The 21,120-nt window shown below is 42.9% G+C and overlaps 1 protein-coding gene across 1 annotated transcript in view; it reads right to left on the reverse strand.

The window, feature by feature from the left end:
* The window catches only part of LOC139562948 (F-actin-monooxygenase mical2b-like), a 56,363-nt gene that overhangs the window by 28,441 nt on the left and 6,802 nt on the right, over positions 1-21,120 (reverse strand). Inside the window, 1 exon segment of the mRNA XM_071381142.1 lies at positions 10,092-10,472. Within this exon segment, the coding sequence (XP_071237243.1) occupies positions 10,092-10,352 (261 nt within the window). The 5' untranslated portion in view covers positions 10,353-10,472.

Below are 21,120 nucleotides of genomic sequence, written 5' to 3' on the forward strand. Positions count from 1 at the left end.
CTCTCTCTCTCTCTCTCTCTCTCTCTCCCGCTCTGTCCCGCTCTGTCCCGCTCTGTCCCGCTCTGTCCCGCTCTGTCCCGCTCTGTCCCGCTCTGTCCCAGGGTGCTGTTTACAGAGCTAAACGTGCCAGCTGCCCAGATCACACCATAAATGGTACCGCTGCTCCCGGCAATAAAAATAAGATTGGGCTTTAGTCATTCTGTTTTCTCATTCTGCGTGTGTGAGTCTGCTGCAGGGTGTCATCAGGAGGCGAAGGAGAACATAACATTAGCAGCCTAGGGGTAAGAGTATGAGGTATTCAATACTCGTCAGGTATACTAGTCAAACCCAGGTGGCTGCGCGTGGCTGTGTCTGGACAGGCCTGGCCCAGTTCTTTTCATCACGAGGAGTGATTAAAGTGAATGGGCTCTTTAACCATTGTCAGGAGAATCAGACAGTCACTGAGACGTGCCAGGTGTGTTAAGCATCACCGCCACAGAGGAAAAAAAAAAAAAAAACATGTGGAACAATGCCTTATTCACAAACACAGAACAACATCAGCTCAGTTTATTCAGATGTGCCTAACCACACAATCCCACAATGTGGGGAATTATCAAACCTGATATGAGCTAGATAATCACTATCAAAGCACTACTTTTGTTTTAGTCTGTCTCTATGGTGCTATGAGAGATGAGCGGTTTGTTTTTCCTGTTCCTATGCGATGCTGTGTTATCGCAGATGGGAGGGCTTCCTGAGGGCCCACTGCAGTTCTGCTGAGTCAGACCACAGCTACTTCCTGTCTGTCCCCCACCTGTGACCTCACCTCCTCACCAGGAGTGGAAGACCCCCCACCCCACCTCACCTTTCACTTCTCTCCCGTTCATTACTTACTGCACCTGGAGCCCTATTAGCTGTCAATCAAATCAAAATCAAATCAAAGTTTATTGGCCACAAACACAGTTTATCAAACTCAGATCATGCAGAATGTAGACTAGAGGCCAACTCAAACATGCTTATCAAAATGGAAAGTGGACACAATGTCAGGCAGTTGGCAATTATTTTCTCCTAGAATCCTGATCAATCTATGGAGCTCAAAACTATAGGATACTGGATACCAAGGATACCAAGCATTATCCTCCATAACTGCACTGTTTTTGAATGAATACAAATGACTTGTTACACTCTACGGAGTACAGTATGTCCTCTAAGATCATAGACATTAGCTGACTGGTGGTCTCCAGTGTGTTCAAGCTGCCAGCCAGGTTAGATTGACAGGAACACCACCCAACACTGGGCTGAGTGGAGCTCCTTAACACACATGCTTATTCTGGCTTCACAGGAGTAAAACAAACTGACTGTGTGTGTGAGTGAGCGAGCGAGCGGAGCCTGTGCACCTGCAGACATGATGTGATGCCTCACTAGCTTGGCTCAGCGCACGGTGGTGGCTCACGCTGTTTTGGGACGAAACGTCAGACTTAAGGTACTCAATCAACTGAGAGAGACCACCGGGAGAGCCACAACATGAACTGGCAACCCTCGCAGACAGTCATCTGGGACTTCATGGGAATTAGAAGAGGAGAAAAGGTGCAATACTCCTGTCTGGGCATGAAATAGGCCTGAGAAACAGGCAAGGAGGGCACAGTGTGTCTCTGAACTTTCAAATCATACCGTAGAAGGTTCCATACAGTGAATTATTTGCTCAGTGGAAGCACACTTTTCCACAGTATCAAACCATATAATTAAGGGATGTCAAGAGAGGATGCCAAGCATGGAAATGTTGATGACACACTGTTCAATGATGGGCCATCTAGGGTGAGATTTACGAGCATGGCATAGACAACCTGTTATAAAGGAGAGCTCCTCTACAATGAGGGGGGAAATACAGTAGGAAATAAAATACAGTTGTTCTGTCTTTAATGCTCACCGCATTCAGTGGGTTGTGAAGTAAAGAGTTCATGTCTTCACTGTAGTTTAGTCTAAAGGGCAAGAGACTGGGGAACTGAACAGTGTAATAAACAATAATACAATGAAAACGTTTCCATGTGATTCATACATGAGGTATGTGCCAACATTATACAGGCATAAAAGTTCACATAAGAAAAAGGAAATGAAATGTAACACTTATGATTGAAGGTATTTCATGAATGCCCAAACCATTACAAACATATTACCTAGCTCAATGAGAATTATGTTTGCACAACGGAGACTACAAACTATCAAGCTCTTTGCCATTTCATTTAATTAGGCTATTACTGCAATAATAGTATATGTCATAATGTGGAGTTAGATTGCCTAATAATTAGAGGGCATATTTTGTAATTGTGATGCATAAATATAGAGAACACACAAATCAGATCCTTAATAGAAAACAGTGTCTGTATTTTGCTGAGGTATACTGGCGCTGAAGTGCAGGTCAGGAGCTCACCTTCAGGACATAGCCGGTCCAAATAGTTTCCATAGAATCTGGCACTGGACAGCGGCACCGCCCTGGAAAACTAACCGTCTCTCTCACTGGGCCTCTTCCCACTCCAGCTCACTTCTCCAGACCTCTCAGATGAGACGAGCACAAAGCAACTCTGATACTAATAAAATAAGCTTGTCAGATCTCGGGCTCAAGAAGCCACTTCAATAGGCCTAAAGCGCTTACATTTAACAGCATAATCAGTGAAAGAGACTAAGCCCAGTAACATGTGTCCTATGACCATTCTGTTCAGTGTATCTGCTTCGTATTTAAAAAACATTCATATGGGCCTTCATTGTATTCCTCATTAAAAACGTATATAGAAGACACCAACAGTACGTGTGTGTCATTAGCATTATAGCCAGCTGTATGCAGTAACAAACTGGGGATGACTTCATATCCTATACAGATTGTAGCTCCAGCAGGCATTTGGAGGCTGGGTGAGGAATGCTATCATGTTATTATTCCCTGTGAACCACCACCAAACCCTAACTCAACGGTTACGTCATCCACTCCTTGTGAAGAAAGTAAAGTAATTTATCAAGTTGTGGCAGATGGGCCGCAATTAATCACAACAGGAGAGCCATATACTGTACCACTATCTGTGGGAGATGTCCGTCAATCATTTTACGCCTTAAATCTCCTATTCTGTAAACAGACTTCAAACATAAGAAGTGAGGGTAAGTTGAATTCTGGCCTACGTTTTTTACAAGGTCGTTTCTCCTTCACAAAATACACTTTCATCCACACAGCCAGAGTAATGAAATACTTATGTGAGTCTCTCCTACTGTACCAACAGTATGGTTAATTACCCAGAACTCAGAGACTGTACTGTACATCTGTTTTATTACTTTGATCAATAAGGCCATTCTACGCTGTCCTGTGGCTTGTCAGACTGAGGAAACCTAGCTGAAACTCTTTGGCACGGGACTAAAGACAATCAGACACTTTAAATGAAAGGTTCATTAGAACTGGGATAGCACCTAATCATGGCATACTCTCAGATCAAGGGGGTATATGGTGTTCCAACCTGGTTTATAGCTGGTATCAGAGAGAACTTGTAAAACCTGTCTTATTTTGGATAACTTAAAACACACTTTAATAATATCTGGGCAGGGTTCCAACCTTTCAGGAGGGCCCAATAAAGAACACTGCCCCCTCAGTAGAACCAAGGAAAATAATCACACTTGGTGAGTGATGCTGTCTGTGGCTGTGTGTTATGAAAGCATTCTGGTGACTGATTGAGGGTGCTGTGTAGCTTTGTAATGCACCATTCTGCCAAGCTGAAAGGGGCAATACTCTGTAGAGCTGTGGATGAGGAGCAATGAGGATAGTGCTGAAGTGAGTTACAGTAAAGGCGTTGGCATGCTTCCCAGCCGAAACAGTTCGGAAGAGTTTGTGCATATATTATGATGACATTTTGTGGCGTTTGTACGTTTTGGACTTCAGCGAGGGTTTTTTCATCTGTTAGGGCACATATAGAGAAATACTGCATCTGCACCCAAACATCTAAGTTAGGATGTAAAATTGCGCAAATAAGATCTCCTCTGCAAAAATGTCAAAATTAATGACAGATTTGTTGAGTTATCTTTGATTAATTCTGATTATTTTGAGGGAGTATATACTGGCTATGGGGTCTCAAAATGTACACCTGAAGTCGGAAGGTTACATACACTTAGATTGGAGTCATTAAAACTCGTTTTTCAACCACTTCACAAATTTCTTGTTAACAAATTATAGTTTTGGCAAGTCGGTTAGGACATCTACTTTGTGCATGACACAAGTCATTTTTCCAACAATTGTTTACAGACAGATAATTTCAATTATAATTCACTGTATCACAATTCCAGTGGGTCAGAAGTTTACATACACTAAGTTGACTGTGCCTTTAAACAGCTTGGAAAATTCCAGAAAATTATGTCATGGCTTAAGAAGCTTCTGATAGGCAAATTGACATCATTTGAGTCAATTGGAGGTGTACCTGTGGGTGTATTTCAAGGCCTACCTTCAAACTCAGTGCCTCTTTGCTTGACATCATGGGAAAATCAAAAGAAATCAGCCAAGACCTCAGAAAATAAATTGTAGACCTCCACAAGTCTGGTTCATCCTTGGGAGCAATTGCCAAATGTCTGAAGGTACTACGTTCATCTGTACAAACAATAGAACGCAAGTATAAACACCATGGGACCACGCAGCCATCATACCGCTCAGGAAGGAGACACGTTCAGTCTCCAAGAGATGAATGTACTTTGATGCGAAAAGTGCAAATCAATCTCAGAACAACAGCAAAGGACCTTGTGAAGATGCTGGAGGAAACAGGTACAAAAGTATCTATATCCACAGTAAAACGAGTCCTATATCGACATAACCCGAAAGGCCGCTCAGCAAGGAAGAAGCCACTGCTCCAAAACTGCCATAAAAAAGCCAGACTACGGTTTACAACTGCACATGGGGACAATGATCGTACCTTTTGGAGAAATGTGATCAAACAGAAACTGTTTGGCCATAATGACTATCGCTATTTTTGGAGGAAAAAGGGGGAGGCTTGCAAGCTGAAGAACACCATCCCAACCGTGAAGGACGGGGGTGGCAGCATCATGTTGTGGGGGTGCTTTGCAGCAGGAGGGACTGGTGCACTTCACAAAATAGATGGCATCATGAGGCAGGAAACTTATGTGGATATATTGAAGCAACATCTCAAGACATCAGTCAGGAAGTTAAAGCTTGGCCGCAAATGGGTCTTCCAAATGGACAATGAGCCCAAGCATACTTCCAAAGTTGTGGCAAAATGGCTTAACTTCTCTGGGATAGGTGGCAGTATTTTCACGTCCGGATGAAAAGCATGTCCAAAGTAAACTGCCTGCCTCTCAGGCCCAGAAGCTAAGATATGCATATTATTAGTATATTTGGATAGAAAACACTCTGAAATTTCTAAAACTGTTTGAATCATGTCTGTAAGTATAACATAACTTATTTGCCAGGCGAAACCCCGAGGACAAACAGAATCCAGATTTCTAAGGGACCTTCTTGCAGTTCCTATCGCTTCCACTGGATGTCAACAGTCTTTAGAAATTGGTTGAGGTTTTTCCTTTGAGAAATGAAGAAGTAGCACTGTTCAGAATGAGGCTCGAGGGAACTGTACTCTTTGTTAGAGGCGCGTGACCTGAAAGCTAGCTACGCTTTGTTTTCCTCCGGTATTGAACACAGATCATCCTGTCTTAAATTTGATCGATTATTTACATTAAAAAATACCTAAAGTTGTATTACAAAAGTAGTTAAAAATGTTTGGACAAAGCTTACAGGTAACTCATGAGATATTTTGTAGTCACGTTGTGCAAGTTGTAACCGGTGTTTTTCTGGATCAAACGTGCCAAATAAATTGACATTTTGGATATATATCGACGGAATTAATCGAACAAAAGGACCATTTGTGATGTTTATGGGACATATTGGAGTGCCAACAGAAGAAGCTCATCAAAGGTAAGGCATTAATTATATCTTTATTTCTGCGTTTTGTGTCGCGCCTGGAGGGTTGAAATAGGATTGTCTGGGTTTGTTTACTGGGGTGCTGTCCTCAGATAATAGCATTGTTTGCTTTCGCCGTAAAGCCTTTTTGAAATCTGACATGTTGGCTGGATTCACAATAATTGCATGTGTATTGCATGTGTGATTTCATGAAAGTTCAATTTTTATAGTAATTTATTTATTTATTTATTTTGAATTTGGCGCTCTGCATTTTCACTGGATGTTGGCCGGTGGGACGCTATATCCCAGAGAGGTTAAGGACAACAAAGTCAAGGTATTGGAGTGGCCATCACAAAGCCCTGACCTCAATCCCATAGAAAATTTGTGGACAGAACTGAAAAAGCGTGTGCGAGCAAGGAGGCCTACAAACCTGACTCAGAAACACTAGCTCTGTCAGGAGGAATGGGCCAAAATTCACCCAACTTCTGACACACTGGGAATGTGATGAAAAAAATAAAAGCTGAAATAAATCATTCTCTCTACTATTATTCTGACATTTCACATCCTTACAATAAAGTTGTGATCCTAACTGACCTAAGACAGGGCATTTTTATTAGGATTAAATGTCAGGAATTGTGAAAAACTGAGTTTAAATGTATTTTTTAAATGTTTAAATGTTTATATTTTTAGTTTCTCCCTCACTCAATTTTTTTTCATTCAACTTTTTCACTCCGGACGCTTTATCTGGACATGGTTTGTCAGGACTTCCAACAGCCGAAGCTAAGTAGTAACATCAACATGATGCCTTCTAACTGCAGTCGCTGTACTCATAATATACAGGAGAACGATCGCCTTACAGCGAGGATAGCTGTGCTGCAAGCCCAGCTTCAGACGCAATCATTAGGCAAGGGTAATTTCAGTGTAGGAAAGGATGAAACAGCGTCTGTGCCACCAGTAAGTACAGATAGTAACGTTAGTACAAATCCTCTCACACGGTCCCCGCAGCCGGACAACATTCTCATGGCTTCTGGAGGGAAATGCTGTAGGAATGCTCAACCGGTGTCGCTCATTCAGCCGACAGAAACTTTCAACCGGTTTTCCCCATTAAGCAGCGAGTCGGAGTCTGAGGCCGAGCCTTCTCTGGTCTCTACTCCTCCCGTTACGGGGTCTGAGACGCTGAAGCTTCCCACCATTAGCTCTGACAAATTGAAAACCCTAGTCATTGGCAACTCCATTACCCGCAGTATTAGACTTAAAACGAATCATCCAGCGATCATACACTGTTTACCAGGGGGCAGGGCTACCGACGTTAAGGCTAATCTGAAGATGGTGCTGGCTAAAGCTAAAACTGGCGAGTGTAGAGAGTATAGAGATATTGTTATCCACGTCGGCACCAACGATGTTAGGATGAAACAGTCAGAGGTCACCAAGTGCAACATAGCTTCAGCCTGTAAATCAGCTAGAAAGATGTGTCGGCATCGAGTAATTGTCTCTGGCACCGTCCAAGTTAGGGGGAGTGATGAGCTGTACAGCAGAGTCTCACAACTCAATCGCTGGTTGAAAACTGTTTTCTGCCCCTCCCAAAAGATAGAATTTGTAGATAATTGGCCCTCTTTCTGGGACTCACCCACAAACAGGACCAAGTCTGGCCTGTTGAGGAGTGGACTCCATCCTAGCTGGAGGGGTGCTTATCTACCAACATAGACAGGGCTCTAACTCCTCTAGCTCCACAATGAAATAGGGTGCAGGCCAGGCAGCAGGCTGTTAGCCAGCCTGCCAGCTTAGTGGTCTGCCACTAGCACAGTCAGTGTAGTCAGCTCAGCTATCCCCATTGAGACCGTGCCTGTGCCTCGACCTAGGTTGGGCAAAACTAAACATGGCGGTGTTCGCCTTAGCAATCTCACTAGAATAAAGACCTCCTCCATTCCTGCCATTATTGAAAAAGATCGTGATACCTCACATCTCAAAATAGGGCTACTTAAATTTAGATCCCTCACTTCAAAAGCAGTTATAGTCAATGAACTAATCACTGATCATAATCTTGATGTGATTGACCTGACTGAAACATGGCTTAAGCCTGATGAATTTACTGTGTTAAATGAGGCCTCACCTCCTGGTTACACTAGTGACCATATCCCCCGTGCATCCCGCAAAGGCGGAGGTGTTGCTAACATTTACGATAGCAAATTTCGATTTACAAAAAAAAAACAGACGTTTTCGTCTTTTGAGCTTCTAGTCATAAAATCTATGCAGCCTACTCAATCACTTTTTATAGCTACTGTTTACAGGTCTCCTGGGCCATATACAGCGTTCCTCACTGAGTTCCCTGAATTCCTATCGGACCTTGTAGTCATAGCAGATAATATTCTAATTTTTGGTGATTTTAATATTCACATGGAAAAGTCCACAGACCCACTCCAAAAGGCTTTCGGAGCCATCATCGACTCAGTGGGTTTTGTCCAACATGTCTCTGGACCTACTCACTGTCACAGTCATACTCTGGACCTAGTTTTGTCCCATGGAATAAATGTTGTGGATCTTAATGTTTTTCCTCATAATCCTGGACTATCGGACCACCATTTTATTACGTTTGTAATCGCAACAAATAATCTGCTCAGACCCCAACCAAGGAGCATCAAAAGTCGTGCTATAAATTCTCAGACAACCCAAAGATTCCTTGATGCCTTTCCAGACTCCCTCTGCCTACTCAATGACGTCAGAGGACAAAAATCAGTTAACCGCCTAACTGAGGAACTCAATTTAACCCTGCGCAATACCCTAGATGCAGTTGCACCCCTAAAAACTAAAAACATTTGTCATAAGAAACTAGCTCCCTGGTATACAGAAAATACCCGAGTTCTGATGCAAGCTTCCAGAAAATTGGAACGGAAATGGCGCCACACCAAACTGGAAGACTTCCGACTAGATTGGAAAGACAGTACCGTGCAGTATCGAAGAGCCCTCACTGCTGCTCGATCATCCTATTTTTCCAACTTAATTGAGGAAAATAAGAACAATCCTAAATTTATTTTTGATACTGTCGAAAAGCTAACTAAAAAGCAGCATTCCCCAAGAGAGGATAGCTTTCACTTCAGCAGTAATAAATTCATAAATTTCTTTGAGGAAAAGATCATGATCATTGGAAAGCAAATTACGGACTCCTCTTTAAATCTGCGTATTCCTCCAAAGCTCAGTTGTCCTGAGTCTGCACAACTCTGCCAGGACCTAGGATCAAGAGAGACACTCAAGTGTTTTAGTACTATATCTCTTGACACAATGATGAAAATAATCATGGCCTCTAAACCTTCAAGCTGCATACTGGACCCTATTCCAACTAAACTACTGAAAGAGCTGCTTCCTGTGCTTGGCCCTCCTATGTTGAACATAATAAACGGCTCTCTATCCACCGGATGTGTACCAAACTCACTAAAAGTGGCAGTAATAAAGCCTCTCTTGAAAAAGCCAAACCTTGACCCAGAAAATATAAAAAACTATCGGCCTATATCGAATCTTCCATTCCTCTCAAACATTTTAGAACAGGCTGTTGCGGAGCAACTCACTGCCTTCCTTAAGACAAACAATGTACACGAAATGCTTCAGTCTTGTTTTAGACCCCATCATAGCACTGAGACTGCACTTGTGAAGGTGGTAAATTACCTTTTAATGGCGTCATACCGAGGCTCTGCATCTGTCCTCGTGCTCCTAGACCTTAGTGCTGCTTTTGATACCATCGATCACCACATTCTTTTGGAGAGATTGGAAACCCAAATTGGTCTACATGGACAAGTTCTGGCCTGGTTTAGATCTTATCTGTCGGAAAGATATCAGTTTGTCTCTGTGAATGGTTTGTCCTCTGACAAATCAACTGTAAATTTCGGTGTTCCTCAAGGTTCCGTTTTAGGACCACAATTGTTTTCACTATATATTTTACCTCTTGGGGATGTCATTCGAAAACATAATGTTAACTTTCACTGCTATGCGGATGACACACAGCTGTACATTTCAATGAAACATGGTGAAGCCCCAAAATTGCCCTCGCTAGAAGCCTGTGTTTCAGACATAAGGAAGTGGATGGCTGCAAATGTTCTACTTTTAAAATAAAATAACACCAGAGGTATATACAACACCTCTGTATGATGCAAAGCAAGTGTCCTTCGAATGTCATGGTGAGTGGCTATTAGCTTACCTTGGTGCCCACACAGGCCTGGCCCTTCTTGTACTCCTTGTGGCAGGTTCTCTTGTCCAGCTTGGTCCAGAGGGCTTTGGCCCTCCAGGAGGTGAGCCTGGTCTTCAGACTACAGTAGAATGTCTCATGGTCCTGAGGGTCTAGATCCAGCAGCCTGCACAGGAGGTTGAAGGACTGCAGGGTGCCCTTACAGGTGGAGGCCTGGATGAAGTTCTCAAACAGCTTCCCTGCCTGGTCCTTCTCCTCCTCTGTCTCCCCCATCTTTCCCAGGAGGAGTGCAGGGTGCTTGGCTGGTGCTAGCTTGCCTTTCCTCCTCTCTCGCTCTCCCCCAGCTGTCTCAGTGGCTACACCCACAGCCTGGCCCCCATGGTCATGCCCAATCTGAGGAGGTACAGAGAAAACATATTGAGTCTGATGTCATTGCACGGCCTTTAGAAGTGTAGAATCCTTAACAGATGGAACTTTATGGAACATTGGGGAAAAAATTAAACAGTCAAATTTTGGACAGGAAAAGGCACAACCCTCGCTAACCATTCTTAGTTTTATTATGTAAGTTTAAATGGTTGACGTTTCGGCCTTCAATGGCCTTCTTCAGAATAATCACAGAGGGAATAGACAAGTTCCTTTAGGGCATGGGGAAGACAATTAGGGAGACAGTCAATTAATCAGCCTGCAACAATCACTGATTTTCTACAGAACAGGTTTCATTGCATTTATTTTACTTCAAATCACTGACTTATATTTCCAGTGTAAGAATAGATGTGTTTGAGCTCTCAAAGAAAGCATTTTTATTTTCTGACAAACTAATACAGCATGCCATACTAACTGATTGTTTCTAGATAGATCCTGGGATAATGATTGTCTTCATTTCTGGTCAACAATGGACTGTGGAAGAGTGCACATTTCCAAAAGTCAATGGCAAAGTTCAAAAGCTCAAAATAGAAACGTGTTTCAAAACATTTCTATGAACTAAATGAAATACAATAACACAGAGAATATCAACACATTAATGAATCATGGCTTCCATTTACAAAGTACAGTGCATTTCATTCTAATGACCAAATCTATGGATAAAAATACCAGACAGCTCAGTGAGGTCAGACAGTTCGGCCCATGCCTGTTTGCACATCACTGACTTGGCACTAGTGGACACGGACATACTGCTAAGCAGGGAGAAAAAAGTGCTTGTCTTGCGGCTGAAAACTGGACAGAGGTTCATTTTTCATCCGCAGAAGGGGGACACATTCCCCTGGATATACTACCTAGAGTTGTAGACTAGTCTCATAGGTCTACATTACATAGTAAATGTACATCCGGGACACTCAAATTAGTATGAGTGATATGCACTAATTAGCAACTTTGCAACTACTTACTACTTTTTAGGTACTTTGCAATTACTTAGCATTTTAGCTAACTCTTTTCCTAACCTTAACTCTTTTAGCTAACCCTAACCTAATTCCTTACCTTAACTCTAACCCCTAAAAAACGAATGTTAGCATTAGCCACCTAGCTAATGTTAGCCAAAACAAATGTGAATTTGTAACATATTAGAGGTTTTGCAAATGCGTAACATATTGTACGTTTTGCAAATTCATAACGTATTGTACAAATTGCAATACGTAACTTATCATACAAATTGTCATTCATAACATATCATACAACATCCACAAATGAATACATACCATATGAAACGTAACACATACTAAATGTAATGTCTCGAATTTTACTTACAGAATAATACGAAATGCTGTGAGACCATGTTGAGAGTTGTGGGGTTTTTTTCCGCTCCCCTATAGGATTTCAAAGCCATTGAATACCCTATGATAATATTGATGTCTCGACAGGTCCGAAGGATAAAAGTGAAACAGAATATTAGTTTGAGGATAACCTCTCTGTATCATTGAGTGGCCAGGGTGGTACTCAGGCCACACCTTAACTGAGAGACCGAAAACTCTTCATTAATTATGAATGAGGCTTACATATGCTTACTTTTACTTGTAGCAATACCCTCACACACCATATATTGAAAAGATTTAACTGACACAAGAAAAATAATTCAATCCCCTCTTTCAAAAACCACTAATCAAACATTTGAAAATCATGCCAGGGAATCCACACCAGAGCACAACATTAAAGCATAACATGGAAACCTCTCCTAAAAATATGGGAAGTTTTTGGGTGGGGACCATGGCTTCTGTGAGGTTTGGGAATAGCAGTCCTTTGCTATTCAAATCATCCATGGAGAGGGCTGGGCTGTGCTGGACTTGGCCAGGGGAGAGGTGAGCCCAGCCCAGCAGGACCTGCTGCGGTGTCGTCCCCCACTCTCCACCTCCACCCCAACTAACACCACAGGGTCTGGGGGAGGTACACTATATATACAAACGTGTGTGGACAGCGCTTCAAATGAGTGGATTCGGCTATTTCAGCCACACCCGTTGCTGACAGGTGTATAAAATTGAGCACACAGCCATGCAATCTCCATAGACAAACATTGGCAGTAGAATGGCCTGTACCGAAGAGCTGAGTGACATTCAACCTGGCACCGTCATAGGATGCCACCTTTCCAACAAGTCAGTTCGTCAAATTTCTGCCCTGCTGGAGCTGCCCCGGTAAACTGTAAGTGCTGTTATTGTGAAGTGGAAACGTCTAGTAGCAACAACAACTCAGCCGCGAAGTGGTAGGTCACACAAGCTCACAGAATGGGACTGCCAAGTGTTAAAGCGCGTAGCTTCACTAGTTCCAAACTGCCTCTGGAAGCAAAGTCAGCACAAGAATTGTTCGTCAGGAGCTTCATGAAATGGCTTTCCATGGTTGAGCAGCCACACACAAGCCTAAGATCACCATGCACAATGCCAAGCGTTGGCTGGAGTGGTGAAAAGCTCACTACTCTGGAGCAGTGTAATCGCATTCTCTGGAGTGATGAATCACGCTTCACCATCTGGCAGTCCGACGGACGAATCTAGGTTTGGGGGATGCCAGGAGAACTCTCCCTGCCCGAATGCATAGTGCCAACTGTAAAGTTTGGTGGAGGAGGAATAATGGTCTGGGGCTGTTTTTTATGGTTCCGGCTAGACCTTAGTTCCAGTGAAGGGAAATCTTAACGCTACATCATACAATAACATTCTAGACAATTCTGTGCTTCCAACTTTGTGGCAACAGTTTGGGGAAGGGCCTTTCCTGTTTCAGCATGACAATGCCCCCGTGCACAAAGCGAGGTCCATACAGAAATGTCGAGATCGGTGTGGAAGAGCTTGACTGGCCTGCACAAAGTTCTGACCTAAACACTATCGAACACCTTTGGGATGACTTGGAACGCCGACTGCGAGCCAGGCCTAATCGCCCAACATCAGTGCCCAACCTCACTTAAGCTCTTGTGGCTGAATGGAAGCAAGTCCCCACAGCAATGTTCCAACATCTAGTGGAAAGCCTTCCCAGAAGAGTGGAGGCTGTTATAGCAGCAAAGGGTCATGTAGTGTATCTGCTCTGCTGCCTACTGGAGTTGGGCCGAGTGACACCACCTCTCCTCTTCCACTGTGCAGCAGGTGTTGAGAGATCGATATGCCATCTGTTGAGAGATCGATATACCACATGATAAGCAACTCCATATGGGAGGTGTTAGCTTGGAGCAAAGATACATGAGACTTGTCTTCTGTTGTCAAGTCCTTGAACCAAGTCTTGGTTCTCAGACAGCTTTCAGTGATGCATTTTGGAAACTCTAAATAGGCATACTTAAAGGAAAAATCTTTAGGTATTAGTCCACAGTTGATACAGTCTCAAAATGTTTTGCATGTCGAGCAGTCGAGTTTTCAAGATATAGGATTTTCAAGAAGCAAAGTGTCACTCATGATGATGCATTTTGGGACTGTATTACAGTGGGCTAATTCAAAAAATAACTAAATACAGTCTGAAAGGATTTTCCCTGGAACATGAGCACTATTTGTGGTCACTGAAAACATGCCAGTTCTCATACAAACAAAATCCTCCTATCTTACAGAATCCTGTTTGGCCCAAACTAGCTGTATATGTTGCATCCTGTTCGCTGTTGTTGTTTCTTTGCCTTACAGTCATTCATCCTGGATAATGGGATGCCAGCTCGTATTGAGGACAATGTGGGAGGGGTGTCAACTTCTGTCCCCAGGCTGATACACACACACCATAGTGACCCCCGGCTCCTGCCCCAGTGTCAGACACAAAACCCTACAGGCCTCGCTCTGGAGACAGCCAAGCCCCAGACTGCATTCCAACGCTGCATGCCTCACATAGCGCTGAACTGCTCTATCAACAAGGAACCAGAGGCAACGCCTACCGAGCTCTGTCAATGGTTCAACCACAGATATCCAATGGCGTGCTCATGACTCTGTGCCCATTCTGTAGGCTGTTATCAGTGTGTTTTGGTGATGTAATGTTCATGAGTGCTGAGAGAGGGCTGGGAGGGGCTCAGCATAGCATACAGGTGCTTTAATTAGCTTGGGGCAGGGTAATTTGTTTATGCAAAGGATGTATTATTATGCATCTGTGGGGTAAGCGTGTTCCCCTTACCATGCAAGTTATGGTACAACACAACATCTCCATTCACACCATTGTTGAAATAACAGCAAATGGTGAGAAAATCCTGAAAGGCCTGCTTTATTCTCTTGGACAAGTTAGATGTGACAACATGATGGTATTTGCAACAGTTTTTTCTGTATAGATTTCATAAAAAAAAACATAAGGACTTCTGTTGAACTACAGTAAACAACCGCTTGGTCTACCACTAACAAGTAGTTGTACTCCCAAAGCAACATTTCAGGAAGCAATTTTAATATGCGGCTATCACAATATCAGACCATTTCCAACTAAGACATACAGTAACTACAACTTCTGCTTGGAAAGTTTAAATACAACCAGAGGTTTGTGCTCCAAGCTTCACAAATTGTTTTTAAAAAAGCTACAGTATAAAGACCTGCTGGAGAGGTCTTTCTGTGTTGGTTAATGAAAGCTAGCACACACTGCCCTCACAGCGCCTTTGGAAAGTATTCAGACCCCTTGACTTTTTCCACATTTTGTTACGTTACAGTCTTATTCTGAAATTGACTAAATAAATGCTTTCCCCTCATCAATCTACACACAATACCCCATAATGACAAACTGAAAACAGTTTTTTACAAATGTTTACAAATGTATAAAAAATAGATAACAGAAATACGTTATTTACAGTATTCAGACCCTTTGCTATGAGACTCGAAATTGAGCTAAGGTGCATTCTGTTTCCATTGATCATTCTTGAGATGTTTCTACAACTTGATTGGAGTCCACCTGTGGTAAATTCAATTGATTGGACATGATTTGGAAAGCCACACACCTGTCTATATAAGGTCCCACAGTTGACAGTGCATGTCAGAGCAAAAACCAAGCCATGAGGTCAAAGGATATGTCCGTATAGCACCAAGACAGGATTGTGTCAGGGCACAGATCTGGGGATGAGTACCAAATAATGTATGCAGCATTGAAGGTCCCCAAGAACACAGTGTCTTCCATCCTTCTTAAATGAAAAATGTTTGGAACTACCAAGACTCTTCCTAGAGCTGGCCACCTGGCCAAACTGAGTAATCGGGGGAGAAGGGCCTTGGTCAGGTGAGGTGACCAAGAACCTGATGGTCAATGACACAGCTCTAGAGTTCCTCTGTGGAGATGGGAGAACCTTCCAGCAGGACAACCATCTCAGCAGCACCCCACCAATCAGGCCTTTATGGTAGAGGGGCCAGACGGAAGCCGCTCCTCAGTAAAAGGCACATGACAGCCCGCTTGGAGTTTGCCAAAAGGCACCTAAACACTCTCAGACCATGAGAAACAAGATTCTCTGCTCTGATGAAACCAAGATTGAACTCTTTGGCCTGAATGCCAAGCATCACATCTGGAGGAAACCTGGCACCATCCCTACGGTGAAGCATGGTGGTGGCAGAATCATGCTGTGGGGATGTTTTTCAGCGGCAGGGACTGGTAGACTAGTCAGGATCGAGGCAAAGATGAACGATCCAAAGTACAGAGAGATCCTTGATGAAAACCGGCACCAGAGCGCTCAGGACCTCAGACTGAGTTGAAGGTTCACCTTCCAACAGGACAACGACCCTAAGCACACAGCCAAGACAATGCAGGAGTGGCTTCGGGACAAGTCAAGTCTCTGAATGTCCTTGAGTGGCCCAGCCAGAGCCCGGACTTGAACCGGATCGAACATCTCTGCAGAGACCTGAAAATAGCTGTGCAGCAACCTTCCCCATCCAACCTGACAGAGCTTGAGAGGATCTGCAGAGATGAATGGGAGAAACTCCCCAAATAAAGGTGTGCCAAGCTTGCAGCGTCATACCCAAGAAGACTCAATGCTGTAATCACTGCCAAAGGTGCTTCAACAAAGTACTGAGTAAAGTGTCTGAATACTTATGTAAACGTGATATTTACGTTTTTTATTTGTAATAAATTAGCAAACCTTTCAACCTGTTTTTGCTTTGTCATTATGGGGTATTGTGTGTAGATTGATGAGGGAAAAAAAATATTTAATACATTTTAGAATAAGGCTGTAACGTAACAAAATGTGGAAAAAGTCAAGTGGTCCGAATACTTTTCGAAGGCACTGTATGGTCAGCTAGAAGAGCTGATGCTACATTGTCCCAGATGGAATCCCATGACCTCACCCATGATCTCCATCTGACAGCATGGAAAGGCAATCCGCAGGCAGACAGCACCAACCCACAGAGCACCCGTAAAAAACACACGTATAAAAAAGAGAGCGAGAGAGAAAGAGCGAGAGAGAGAGAGAGAGAGAGACAAAGAGCAGACCGCGGCTGGGATCAATGGCCATTCCAAGCTGTTTTTACGAGAGCCTGGACGTTCAATTTCACCATACTGTACAGGTTTTAACAATCGTACCTGTTTTTTAAATCGTATCTGCCCATCTATGACTTGGCTAATGACTAATCCATTTGCAAACACTAGCTACTCATTTTATGCCTATTATATCAAACAAACCATCCCATCACTGGTGCTTTCACAGTACACCACAGCTGTCTCAGTTACCTGTTATTGTATTAGATAATAGTTCTCATAACTTTGTTATTTAAAGACACTTTACTCATGACTCTGACAGAGTATACAAAAACTGAGGCAGAGCTATAGTATATAGTATATCTCCTGAAGGTTATTCTGAGCTCAGGTAATCCAGTGCATTTTTCAGAGGGATGAGTGCACATGCTATCAGTTTCCAGAGGAGAAATTCCAGAGATGTGAAGTATGTACCTGTTACAGCTGGCCTGCCAAGGCAGAACAGCTACAGGGAGCTAGCCAGAGACACACACTCCCTCAAACACACACATACCTGTATACGCATTATACTGTAAATAATCGGCACATTTTCTCTGAGACCAAAACAATTATTTAACCACTAGCTGTTTAACCAATGTTCTGGAATGTTTCATTTATTCAATTTGAGTTATAACCGACACTCTCATTAGCATGGTTGCTCATGCGCTTACATTCTTGATAAGAATCAAAATAGGTTTAATTTCCATACCACATGAGCCATCAGCTGTGACTTAAATTCCCCCTCAGTTACACATGCAGCTCCATGCAATGAGACTGGTAGTGGAGCACATTTAATGAGAAGAAACCCAAGTCACCTTAACACCTCACATACTTTTATAACAACACCAGTGTCAGGTTGTATTAAGACTTGGTCTAATAACAACCAACCAGGCAATACATGGTCTAAGGCAGTAAACACTGACCAATAACTTAATAAGTGTGCCCATTACTACATCAGCCAAGGCCATAGAAACTGAGCAATATAGTACATACTGCTAGACCAGTAAAACACAAAACAATGACTTGATGTCCATCGTTATTGCTCCACACAGCCTCTAGCTATCAAAATACAATGGGAAGCTGACGACTCAAAGGAAAACAATGGGAGGGCTGGGAATAACACGTAATGCAGTTAATTACCGAGAGAACTGAAGGAAACCAGGAAGTAAGCCCTCAACCCCTGATAAGCAGACATTACGCCTCAGAGCTGGACAACAATCTAAGAAAACATATGTTCCAGCATCCCGCCAACAACTTTGCCCCTCTCCAGCCCTCATAACTCGCTTGTACTATCTCAACTCTAAGAAATCTGGCTGTTTCTTCAGACAGCGGTGCCAAAACAAAGGAGAGCGTCTTGGACACGGTTAAAAACACTGCGTTATCTGGCCGGCCCCAGTGAATGTCATTCATCTAGAGAGGAGAAAATAATAAATGTACACAGAAGCAGGCACTAGAGAGGTGAAGCAGCCGTCTGCCGTCTGGAGGCCTGTCTGACCAACGCAGTGTGTGTTAACCACATGTCCTCTTGGACTTGGAGAAAGATTTATCGGGGCAAACTTCAGACACACAAAGCACACAAATAATGTCTGTCCAGCTATTTGAAGTTTGACAGACAGTATGTAATCCACTTGGCACACAATAGTTTGACCTTATCCAGCGCCACATTCCTTTCTTCATTTCACACAAATAAATGAGCAAATAGCTGACAAACGCAGTGAACTCTCGCCATGTAAAAAGATCCCACACAAAGAATGCTCTGATGTTCTTAAATCAACATTGAAAAATCTTGGAAACACTGATGACATATTCAATGCAATCATTACACCAATATACCATACAGTAACATGAGATCCTCACAATGTGATTGAGATCAAGACCCGTAAGGTGAGAAGTGACTGCACACTGAAGGCAGATTTTTTGGTAACTGACATTCCCCCAGACAGTCAGACAGTCAGACAGACAGTCAGCAGAGGCAAATGGATCCAGAGATCCTGTTCCATGTCTCAGAATGGCACCGAGGGGTTTATAGGACAGTGTGTGACCACAGGGAAGGAATAGAGGAGCCGGTAAGGCAGCTTTCAGGGATGTCATGCTCAGAATAGACAGGTGTCATGTTCCAGAGGAAAACAGCACATGTCCTGGAGGATAGCCTGACATCTGTATAAGACCACTCTACAAACATAAATACACTGTGTTGCTGACCACAAAGAGAACAGCTCCATCAGACCTGAAGGATCTGTGCCACTCTTCAGAAAAAGGACTGCTGGACTCTGTCCAAGACATTTGGTGACCATTTATTGTGATCATAGACACAATGATGGAGTGCTTATGGGTTGTTGCTCTGTAAACACAATTCTACTTTAATCCTTACAGTAATTTCAGGGTAAAGAAAGTCATGACATGCCTCCAGCCAGTGGTGTAAAGTACTTAAGTAAAAATATTTTCAAGTACTACTTAAGTAGTTTTTTGGGGTATCTGTACTTTACTATTTATATTTGACAACTTTTACTTTTACTTCACTACATTCGTAAAGAAAATAATGTACTTTTTAGTCCATACATTTTATCTGACACCCAAAGGTACTCATTGTATTTTCAATGCTAACCAAGACAGGAAATTGGTCCAATTCATGCATTTATCAAGAGAACATCCCTGGTCATGTCTACTGCCTCTGATCTGACAGACTCACTAAACACACATGTTTTGTTTGTAAATTGTGTCTGAGTGTTGGAGTATGCCACTGTCTAAAAAACAAGAAAAGAGTGCAGTCTGGTTTGCTTTATGTAAGGAATTTAAAATAATTTATGCTTTTACTTTTGCTACTTAAGTATATTTGAGCAATTACATTTACTTTTGATACTTAAGTATATTTAAAATTAAATACTTGTTGACTTTTAGTCAAGTACTATTTTACTGGGTGACTGGGTGTACTATTTTACTGGGTGACTTTTACTGACATTTTCTATTAAGGTATGTTTACTTTTGTGACAAAGCTCTGATGTGTTATTGGGTCATCTGATATGTGAGTGGGTCTGCTTTCCTGTCCAGATCAAAGGGATGGAGAGCTGCCACTGTGAAACTGCCTTTGCTGGAGGTTAAAGCACAAGGCCTGACTCAAACTGTCACACCCTGATCTGTTTCACCTGTTCCTGTTATTGTCTCCACCCCCTCCAGGTGTCGCTTATTTTCCCCAGTGTATTTATCCCTGTGTTTCCTGTCTCTCTGTGCCAGTTCGTCTTGTATGTTTCCAAGTCAACCAGCGGTTTTCCCGTTCTCCTGCTTTTTGCATTCTCCTTTTTCAAGTTCTCCCAGTTTTGACCTTTGCCTGTTTCTGGACTTGGTACCATTCTGCCTGCCTTGACCACAAGCCTGTCTGCCACTACCTCCTGGACTCTGATCTGGTTTTGACCTTTTTGCCTGTCCATGACCATTCTCTTGCCTCCCCTTTTGGATTAATAAACATTGTAAGACTCCAACCATCTGCCTCCTGTGTCTGCATTTGGGTCTCGCCTTGTGCCTTTCATACAAACTCCTTTTAAGTTCCCTTAATGACCGATTTCTGAGCTTGTACAAGCCAGGGGGAACTTGTTAATGTAGTCTAGGTGGCGATTTATATCCTGCTGATGACCGTGGTCGTTTAAGTTGGCAGACCGGGATCCTACTGAAAGGACCAACCAATTTAAACCATGCATAAATCCTGCAAGTGATTTGCTTTCTGAGCCTCAACCTCCCACGTCCTTTTTCTGTGCTGGAGCTGTTGCCTGAAAACATGTGCTCACTTCCACAGTGTGGCTCTAGGAAGGAAATAATGCAAAGAGGAAGAAGAAAGTTCACACAGTTCTGCTCTGGGATATTGTGAATAAGCCTACAGACAGACCAGTCAGGCTGGAATACGGTGCTCATTTGGAATGCTGTCTGCTGACTGACAGAGACAAAAGTATTGCTGACTTCAGCTTATTTGTCTTCTTTACTGTAGTGTGCCCTGAGAGAGTGACATAGCTCTGAATCCAAAGGCTTGGTTCATTTAAAACCAGTTATATTAGTTAAACCAGTTATACAATTAGATTCACCAATTGTTTTATCTAATACATGTGTTTATTCATTCACAACTAGGATCTTGCTGGGCCCAGCGCAGGCAGTGGGGTCCCCTGGTCTTCTGGTGCCAGTGATGTGGGAAAGGAGGCTTAGCAGAGAC

Source organism: Salvelinus alpinus, chromosome 33, assembly GCF_045679555.1.
Source record: "Salvelinus alpinus chromosome 33, SLU_Salpinus.1, whole genome shotgun sequence".
Taxonomy (NCBI): Eukaryota; Metazoa; Chordata; class Actinopteri; order Salmoniformes; family Salmonidae; genus Salvelinus; species Salvelinus alpinus.